Source organism: Lolium rigidum, chromosome 7, assembly GCF_022539505.1.
Source record: "Lolium rigidum isolate FL_2022 chromosome 7, APGP_CSIRO_Lrig_0.1, whole genome shotgun sequence".
Classification (NCBI taxonomy): domain Eukaryota; kingdom Viridiplantae; phylum Streptophyta; class Magnoliopsida; order Poales; family Poaceae; genus Lolium; species Lolium rigidum.
Window position 1 is genome coordinate 64,603,121 of NC_061514.1, and position 10,557 is coordinate 64,613,677.

At 52.5% G+C, this 10,557-nt stretch overlaps 1 protein-coding gene across 1 annotated transcript; it reads left to right on the top strand.

Annotated features, from left to right (window-relative positions):
• Positions 1-4,970: 4,970 nt before the first annotated feature.
• LOC124677479 (scarecrow-like protein 8) lies at positions 4,971-7,170 on the top strand. Its single transcript, XM_047213466.1, has one exon. The coding sequence runs from the start codon at positions 5,084-5,086 to the stop codon at positions 6,983-6,985; it is 1,902 nt and encodes a 633-aa protein (XP_047069422.1). The 5' UTR covers positions 4,971-5,083; the 3' UTR covers positions 6,986-7,170.
• Positions 7,171-10,557: the final 3,387 nt, after the last annotated feature.

The window sequence follows — 10,557 nt, forward strand, 5'->3', positions numbered from 1 at the left end:
AGAGGCACACCTTTTGCGACGGCAAGACGAGGGAGAACTAACATGGGAAGTGTGGTCGGCGTCAACGACTCGATTCTGTCAATAGCCGACATCAAAATATGGATGGTGGCGAGTGGTGATTTCGCGGGGTGGAAGTGGTCTTGAGTAAGGGGAGACGATGTGATGGTTGGAATGAGAATGGGTCAGTGGCGTGTGAAACCCTGTTTTCTGTATCCGACGTGTCAATAGAAGCGGCTAGTGCCTAGCGCGCCGAGAATCGAATTGAGAACACAAGATAGGAGCTGCGCTAAATTAAAAAAAAAAAACTTTGAAAGACTGGATGTGGGACGCTCTTGCACCGTGCGATATTCGTTGGTGGAGAGTTGCCAATTCTTGTGTTGCTCGGAAAGAGTTTTTTTTTTTGAAAATAAAGCACTATTTTTTTTGAAGAACAAAGTACAAACACAGATGCTCACATATACGCGCATACACTCATCCCTATGAACGCACACACGCACACCCTACCCCTATGAGCACCTTCAGAAGACTGAGCTGGCGGATTGGATCTTGAAATTGACGAGTTTTATGGCGTGAGAGGAGCTCAACAGTGGGGAAACAATCAGCAAGACAGGCTAAAGTCTAAAGATGCAACGTACTCTGATCTCTGATCTCTTGCACTAGTATAACTGTATATAAGCGCCTCCGTCATTTTTGCGACGGAAATTCAGAGTTGTTTTGATTTGATCTGCTGAGTCTGAGCCCCTGGGTTTTGCACTGGTGTGCCTAGCAATTTGGTCATACAGTCCTCCTGGTCATGACTTTGAAACGTGAACCTGGTGGGGCCGTGGGCCCCGCTGCACTACTCATCAGTGGGACCTCGGAGCTGATACCGCGAGAACGAGAAGCGGGGATGTTGATCTGCTCGCTTTACATCGACCAAAAAGTAGAGTAATGAGTGGGCCCGCATTCCTTGACCCACTCGTCGTTGACTCGTGTCCGATTGAGCCCGTTCGTTGGTAGCGCCGGTCGAGCATATTGGCGCCGAACATTTGTATTTGTTGGTCCACACGTGTCAACCTTCGTGTACAGTATTACACGTATATTTGCACATAGATTGTTGGAGTAAGTCTATTTTAAATCCTGAATTTGTCGAGTCTCGGCAAAATTAACCTAAAACTTACAATTTTTATTGTTTGCATCTGAAGTTACGCTTTCTGGTCAAAAGGAACGTTGAAGTTCGTTGCTACTCCGGGAAACAACAATCCCGACGGGGATTAGAAGCTACTCTCAGGAACAGTGGGTCCTAGCGGTGATGTCCATCTTCTTCCCTCAATTTCCCCCCTCACCCACCAATAGATCCTTCCTAGCCACACTGTTGGAGTTCTCCTTGCCTACGTTGGACCTCGTCCTTGGCACCAGTGGTGCGCCCCAACATAGCATCACCGCGACGCGCTCCTGGAGCCAACATCTTCACCGGCCCTCTCAAAATTTTGTTTGTAAGTAGCATTGGACAAGCAATTTCGGTGGTGCCGACACACGCAACCGTCATTTTTATCCATCTGCCCACAACTAGCAGTGCCCACAGCTAGGCCAATGCCTTCCTTTGGTGAGAGGCACACCTTTTGCGACGGCAAGACGAGGGAGAACTAACATGGGAAGTGTGGTCGGCGTCAACGACTCGATTCTGTCAATAGCCGACATCAAAATATGGATGGTGGCAGTGGTGATTTCGCGGGGTGGAAGTGGTCTTGAGTAAGGGGAGACGATGTGATGGTTGGAATGAGAATGGGTCAGTGGCGTGTGAAACCCTGTTTTCTGTATCCGACGTGTCAATAGAAGCGGCTAGTGCCTAGCGCGCCGAGAATCGAATTGAGAACACAAGATAGGAGCTGCGCTAAATTAAAAAAAAAAACTTTGAAAGACTGGATGTGGGACGCTCTTGCACCGTGCGATATTCGTTGGTGGAGAGTTGCCAATTCTTGTGTTGCTCGGAAAGAGTTTTTTTTTTGAAAATAAAGCACTATTTTTTTTTAAGAACAAAGTACAAACACAGATGCTCACATATACGCGCATACACTCATCCCTATGAACGCACACACGCACACCCTACCCCTATGAGCACCTTCAGAAGACTGAGCTGGCGGATTGGATCTTGAAATTGACGAGTTTTATGGCGTGAGAGGAGCTCAACAGTGGGGAAACAATCAGCAAGACAGGCTAAAGTCTAAAGATGCAACGTACTCTGATCTCTGATCTCTTGCACTAGTATAACTGTATATAAGCGCCTCCGTCATTTTTGCGACGGAAATTCAGAGTTGTTTTGATTTGATCTGCTGAGTCTGAGCCCCTGGGTTTTGCACTGGTGTGCCTAGCAATTTGGTCATACAGTCCTCCTGGTCATGACTTTGAAACGTGAACCTGGTGGGGCCGTGGGCCCCGCTGCACTACTCATCAGTGGGACCTCGGAGCTGATACCGCAGAACAGAAGCAGGGATGTTGACTGCTCGCTTTACATCGACCAAAAAGTAGAGTAATGAGTGGGCCCGCATTCCTTGACCCACCTGTCAGTGACTGTGTCTGATTGAGCCCGTTGCTGGTAGCGCTGGTCGAGCATATTGGCGCCGAACATTTGTATTTGTTGGTCCACACGTGTCAACCTTCGTGTACAGTATTACACGTATATTTGCACATAGATTGTTGGAGTAAGTCTATTTTAAATCCTGAATTTGTCGAGTCTCGGCAAAATTAACCTAAAACTTACAATTTTTATTGTTTGCATCTGAAGTTACGCTTTCGGTCAAAAGGAACGTTGAAGTTCGTTGCTACTCCGGAAACAACAATCCCGACGGGGATTAGAAGCTACTCTCGAGAACAGTGGGTCCTAGCGGTGATGTCCATCTTCTTCCCTCAATTTCCCCCCTCACCCACCAATAGATCCTTCCTAGCCACACTGTTGGAGTTCTCCTTGCCTACGTTGGACCTCGTCCTTGGCACCAGTGGTGCGCCCCCACATAGCATCACCGCGACGCGCTCCTGGAGCAGCCACCGTCGAAACAACAAAATACAACACTTTGTTAAAAGCAAGTCATTTTAGGATCAAATTGATACTTGGCCATATCTTATTAGTGTTAATCAACGGAGGAGTTGTGAAAGGGACGGCATCCTATACAAGGAAATTAAACAAGCCGACTTTTAAATGTTTTCACGTCAACAAAATCATGATAATAATATTTACGTTGGAATTATATATCATAACTCCCTCACATTTAGCCCCTATTCGTGAAGTGGCAGTTCTGATTCCCCTGTATCTCGTGTCGATGGCTTCGGTGACAAGTCTTGGCTCTTCTTGTATTTCTTATGTTTATCTTTCATCTACTTTCCAAGAGGCTATGCTTGCCAGCTTGTATCTGTTCGGATGTGTGCGGATTTATTTATAATGGGATGGGGGCGAAAAGCCTTTTTCCAAGGAGGAGGAGTCCGCCGGATTTTTAAAAAAAATATGAAGATTGAAATATCTTTACGACTTATATTCTATGACATATTTCGTTTATGAGGAAGTTTGTTTTACAACTCCAGAGGAAGTTTGTTTTACAACTCCAGAGGAAAGCGCAAAGATTTTTTCGATGTTATGAAATATTTCCTTTAAGAAATTTAGTGCAGAAAGGCAGCGGTGCACATCTATTCTTTGGTCCTAAACATTCGAGACTGTATGGGACGATATCATATGATACCCATGAGCATACACCACGTGGAACCTTTTGCAGTTGACTTGCTACGGGTGGCGTGAGCACGTACTACAACTCCTACTACAAGTGGAGCACGAAAGCGGTGCCCCGGAGGGTATAAAGCGCTGTACAAGTATGAACGCAAGCAGGGGTTTTGGGAGGCGTAGAGGTGGGCACGGGGTCGTTGGGTGGATATTTCCATCGGTTTCGTAACAAACCCCAAACGCTCCCAAAACAAGCAACCTCTCGCGCGCGCGCTGCGCACACGCCGTCGTAGGAAAGCGCAAAGAGGAGGAGAGATCGCGCACGATTAGTAGAGGAGGAGATCTCTTTTGCGGAATGGCGCTCGTTATCTTCCTGATCTAAACAGCTCTCGGGTTATTCGGCTGGGGCTAGGGGCATCTCTTTGCCGATTTGTGAGCGGCGGTGGCCAGGATTAGAGCGAACTCGTGTGGCCCGGTGACTGGCGACGTCGCCCTGATCCGGTGTGGTGAGGGTCTACCGAAGTTCCGATAGCGACTTTTGCAGCTAGGCCTAGATAAGTTCCCATATTATATTCTGGTCATAGTGTGGCAGTGATAAAATATTGAGACCGCGCCATCTGTTCATTCCTTTCGCGGAGCGGAAAGAGATGGCGACTTCTAGAAATCGCGGTCGGGACCCGCTGTCTGTGGCTAGGCTCGTGCAGGCATTTGCCCTGCCATTCTGTTCGGGCCCCACCGGCAGGCATCGCCCTGTTCATGTTGCTGCCCCGTTTCAAAATTCACGTGGCTCCCGATGCTGCGCCGTGAAACCTGAAAACGCCGTGAAACCGCGCCCTGTTTCCCCGGAAAACCGTAGGAAACGAAACCATCGGTGGCGTCCACCGGCGGGCGACGGCGTGGCGCGTGTCGGAGCAAGCCAAGCCAGCCCGTCGAGGTCCGGAGGAGACGACGACGGCGTCATCTGGGGGAGGATTGCGTGACGCAGCGCGTAACCCCAACTCCGGACCATTCATTCACCACAGCCACAGCTTGCTCGATCGCGCGCGCGCGAGTATTTAATAAATTTTCGCACCACCGAAGCAATGCGGGCCCGCCACCCCGCAGGTATGGTAAACAGACGCAACGCTAGGGGAACCCCAGGTCCACCGTAGTTCATGGCCCACGGTGTCAGCGGGAGTGCCGCCGTATCCGTGTCGGATCCGGGTGGGCCCTTGGCTCCTCGCGATAGGCAGAGAGGCGTTTTATTAGGAGAAGCAATTCAATGGAATGAATGGCACCCGTTTATAGCTAGCTGTACCCATAGCCATTGCGCAAGTATTGTGATCCCCTCTACTACCTCACCTGCTCCACCTTCTACCTCCATCGGACTCTCTCCCAAGTTCCAACTCCAGCTGCATGGAGCCCTGGCGCGATCCCAGGCAGCCCTACCTCTACGGCCTCGGATCGCCCATGCACATGCCGCCGCAGCAGCAGCGCCCCGACCCGGCCGTCGGCGGGGTGCTCAAGCGCAGCCTCGGCGAGATCGAGCGCTGGCAGCACCAGCGCCAGGTCGCGCTGCAGCAGGACCTCTACATGCGCGCCGTCAGGCAGCGTACGGTCGCCGCCAACTCGCCCCACGTCTCGCCGCTCTCCTCCGTCGACATCGCCGCCGTGCTAGGGTCTCACCACCAGCAGCAGCAGCAGCCCCTGATTTTCTCCGGCTCGCCGTCGTCCGCGCTGTCGTCCCTCACGACCGCGTCCAGGGCCGCGATCCCGCTGATCCAGCAGCACGTTCATCGGCAGGCGCAGTTCGCGCCGCCGCCGACGTCCGTGCAGGCGCATGTCTTTGGGGCGGCCACGAGGGCGCCACCGGCTCCATCGGCTCCGTCGGGCGGGAGCGAGCTCTCAATCCTGCAGGAGCTGGAGAAGCAGCTGCTGGGCGACGACGACGACGACCAGGCGGCGGAAGCGGAGCCGGCCATGAGCGGGACGGGGTCCACGCTCACCAGCTCCGAGTGGGAGGACACCATCCAGCGCCTCAACTCCATCACCGCCGCCGCGCCGTCTCCTCCACCCTCCTTCCCCGCCGCTGCGACAACTCCAAACAACAACAACAGCAACTACAACGCGGGGATGACGCGGTCGCCGTCAAACTCCTCCACCTCCACGGCGTCCTCCTCAGCCTCCTGCTCCCCGCCGATCTCCGCCACCACGTCGCGCCAGCTGCTCTCGGAGGCCGCGCTCGCCATCGCGGACGGCAACCTGGAGGCGGCGGCCGCGAGCCTCGCGACCCTCAAGCGCGGCGGCGCCGGCGACAACGCGGAGCACCGGCTGGCGGCCACGATGGCGGGCGCCCTGTCCTCGCGCATTGCGCCCAGCGCCCCCGCCTCGGCGCAGCGGGACCTCGCGGACCTCTGCGGCGCGGAGCACCGCACCGGGTGCCAGTTCCTCCACGACGTCTCGCCCTGCTTCCGCCTGGCCCTCGACGCCGCCAACATCTCCATAGCCGACGCCGTCGCCGGCCACCGCGCCGTGCACCTCGTCGACTTCGACGTCAGCGGGCCGCAGCACGCGGCGCTCATCCAGCGCCTGGCCGACCGGCGCGTGTCGTCCCTGAGGGTGACGGCCGTGATCGACCCCACCTCGCCCTTCACGCAGTGTGTTGCTACGACGCTCCCCGCCGTCGGGGAGCGGCTCCGGAAGCTGGCGGAGCGGGCCGGGGTAGAGTACCGGTTCCGGGTGGTCAGCTGCAGGGCGGCGGAGATCGAGGCGTCGAGGCTCGGGTGCGAGCCCGGGGAGGCGCTGGCGGTCAACCTCGCCTTCGCGCTGTCGCACGTGCCCGACGAGAGCGTGTCGCCGGCGAACCCGCGCGACGAGCTCCTCCGCCGGGTGCGCGCGCTCGGCCCGCGGGTCGTGACGCTCGTTGAGCAGGAGCTCAACTCCAACACCGCCCCGCTGGCCACCCGCTTCACGGACGCGTCGGCGCACTACGGGGCCATCCTCGACTCGCTGGACGCCACGGCGACGGCGGGCCCGGACAGGGCGCGCGCGGAGGAGGCCGTGGCGAAGATGGCGGCCAACGCGGTGGGCCGGGACGGCGCCGACCGGCTTGAGCGGTGCGAGGTGTTCGGCAAATGGCGCGCGAGGTTCGGCATGGCCGGGTTCCGGCCCGTGGCGCTCTCCCCGGGCATTGCCGACCAGGTCATGGCGCGCGCCGGCACGCCCCCGCCGCCAGGCCTCGTCGTGAAGCCGGACAACGGCGTGCTCCGCCTCGGATGGATGGGGCGCGTGGTGGCCGTCGCCTCCGCCTGGCGTTGATCTGGTGAGGTCGCGCCATCATTGCCGGCACCAGACAGACAAATTGCTTAATTTAATTCGAGCCTCTTTTTTTATTTTTCTGATTGGTAATGTGTGATGAGTTTGTTCTTGATCTGGTAAAGATTAGTTGTAGCGACTCATAATCCTCCTAGCTAATATATGGAAACAGTAAATTACTACTACTACTATTACGGACCCAATTGCTGTTTCTGTGATGAGTTTATACGTACATACACTTGTAGTAGTACAGTAGCAGTAGTGCCAAGTAGTGGGCATAGACGTGCAACCGGGCCTACCGCCTTTCTTGTGGATTAATGTTTGTTTCTCGCTCGCGTCGGCTGATGAGGTTTACTCCTGACATGCTACCGGTTACGTCGTACTGCCGGCGTAAATTAGGTGGCCATCAGGCCATGTGTGTAGCGAGGAAATGGCAACTTGTTAACGTAGGAAGTTGCGCTTCTTTGAATATATTGATTCGCTTGCTTCTTGCCCCTTGCACGACCCATGGAATTGTTCCCGTTAAACATATCGATCCCCCCTTTTGAATTGAAAGAAAGGCCAAGAGGGTGACTGGATTAGAACAAGTGTACGCACACGAAATGATATGCTAATGCGTTGCACAGACCGAAATGTATATTGCTAGTGCTGGCTGATCCTCTTCGATTTGTCCTCTATTACGCTTGCTGTCAAGTTGATGTGGGTTGCGTTCGCGGAGACGGAAGGGGCCCGGGTTCTTGGTTGGTAGTGGAATGCGGCATTTTCTCTGCTGTGTGCTTGAAGCTTACGGCAAACAGCGATACGTGGTGGAATACGCGTGCTTTCCCCCCGGGAGTATCGAAATTGTGGTGAATTAGTTGCTGGATTTGGTTGCTTGTAGGTATTCTGCCTCACAGGATCTAGTATACCTTATTTTTTTAAAGATTGGGGGCTAGATCTACTGACAAGCGTCCATGCATGCAGCAAGAACGTCAGCAATACAACTGAGACGGTTAGCAATAGTGTTTCTCTTTGCTTTCATCAGGCGGTTCCGAATCCAAAATATCTTTGCAAAGCCAGCCTCTGAAAAGTATATAAAGAGCATCTAGAAACTGATTTTGCAGTCCAAAAAAAACGAGTTCGCGGCTGAATACAACAATATCAGCGAACATAATTCATACAACATCATTCGTACATTCACAATTTGCTACTAAAAACATCCACAGTGTATGCTAAATTGTAGTTCCAATACTTAGTAAATTTGGCTTTTGGCATTGGTTCCCTCCATTGTGGAGGGCATTGCCATAGCAATGGCATGAGACCAAGTAGATGGACCGAGATCAGGTGCCCTGCCAGCCACAAGGCACGGATGAACAGTAGCGTGCCCTGCCTCCTTTTCTAGCCGCTGGATCGAGAAGTGACGGCTGGATAAACGTTAGCAGTCGCATTGCTACAGAAACATATACAGTCCGTATGCTACAGTATATTCGCTACAGTAGCTATCCACAGTCCCTCCTACAACAACTGCCTACAGTGTCCTGCTATAGTGCTTGACCTTGTCCATTCGATTTTGATCCAACGGCCAAGACAACAAGGCACGCTACTGTTTATCCGTGCCTTGCGTCTGGCGGGGCACTGAATCTCGACTGAGATCAGGTGCCCAGCCAGCCACAAGGCACGGATGAACAGTAGTGTGTCCTGCCTCCTTTTTTGGCTGCTGAATCGAGAAGTGATGGCTGGATAAACGTTAGCAGTCGCATTGCTACAGAAACATGTACAGTCCGTATGCTACAGTATATTCGCTACAGTAGCTGTCCACAGTCCCTCCTACAACAAATGCCTACAGTGTCATGCTATAGTGCTTGATCTTGTCCATTCGATTTTGATCCAACGGCCAAGACAGCAAGGCACGCTACTGTTTATCCGTGCCTTGCCTCCGGCGGGACATTGGATCTCAGTCCATCGAGTGAGATCAGGTGCCCTGCCAGCCACAAGGCATGGATGAACATTAGCGTGTCCTGCCTCGTTTTCTGGCCGCTGGATCGAGAAGTGACGGCTGGATAAACGTTAGCAGTCGCATTGCTACAGAAACATGTACAGTCCGTATGCTACAGTATATTCGCTACAGTAGCTATCCACAGTCCCTCCTACAGCAACTGCCTACAGTGTCCTGCTATAGTGCTTGATCTTGTCCATTCGATTTTGATCCAACGGCCAAGACATCAAGGCACGCTACTGTTTATCCATGCCTTGCCTCTGGCGGGGGCACTGGATCTCAGTCCCAAGTAATACTCCTACAAATAAATTGTCTTTTCTATCTCCTCTGCCTCTAGTGTCTCTTTTTTGTGTGGGCCATATAAAGCCAACGAGAGAGAATGTAGATTTTTTGGCAATCTACATAGTGTAGAAGACTTAGCCAATTGCCATAGAAGCCATTTTTCATTAGCTGGCATATTTGGCATTCGGCAACATCGTGGATGCTCTAAATTACCCAAACTCGAACCCTAGTTCATCACCTCAATAACCCTAAACTATCAAAATGTGGCTCTAGGATACCTCAATGGCACAACGGTGATACGTCCATTTTGCATCACTATTTTATATCATAATTTGCTGTTATTCATTGATATATTTCATATTTAGAGATGATACTTATGTTATTTCACATATTTTGCATGTTTCATGATCATTGGAGAATTATTCACCGGAGTCAGGATTCTGCTGGAAAAAGCACCATCAGGACACCATATTTCGGAAGATCAACAATTGACGGAAATTACATGAAAAATCATATTTTTCCAAAAGACGAAGGGAGCCAAAAGGAGGGGCCGAGAGGGGCCACCATGGGCCCCCCATTGGCCGTCGCGGGCCCTGGCCTGGCCGCGCCGCCTTGTGGGGAGGGGGCCCACAGCCCCCTCTGGCCTCCTCTCCTTCGCGTACATCATCTCCCCGAAAACCTAAGGCACGGGGAGTTACGGAGAATTGACAAAGCCGCCTCTGCGGGGCGGAGAGACACCGGAGAGAAAAGAGCTCTCCGACGGGCAGGAATCCGTCGGGGAAATTCCCTCCCGGAGGGGGAAATCGACGCCATCGCCACCGTCATCGAGCTAGGCATCATTGGGATCATCATCATCACCATCTCCACCATCTACACCGCCATCTCCACCGCTGCATCTCGTCACCGCTGTAACAATTAGGGTTGGATCTTGATTGTTTGATAGGGGAAACTCTCCCGGTATTGATTTCTACTTGTTATTGATACTATTGAGTGAAACCATTGAACCAAGGTTTATTTTCAGATTGTTATTCATCATCATATCACCTCTGATCATGTTCCATATGATGTCTCGTGAGTAGTTCGTTTAGTTCTTGAGGACATGGGTGAAGTCTAAATGTTAGTAGTGAATTATGGTTGAGTAATATTCAATGTTATGATATTTAAGTTGTGGTGTTATTCTTCTAGTGGTGTCATGTGAACGTCGACTACATGATACTTCACCTTTATGGGCCTAGGGAGTACATCTTGTATTCGTTTGCTAATTGTGGGGCTGCCGAAGTGACAGAAACCTAAACCCCCGTTAGTATATCGGTGCAGG

What these genes read in the sequence shown, in the direction of transcription:
- LOC124677479 (XM_047213466.1), top strand. Translation starts at nt 5,084, where the DNA reads ATGGAGCCCTGGCGCGATCCCAGGCAGCCCTACCTCTACGGCCTCGGA.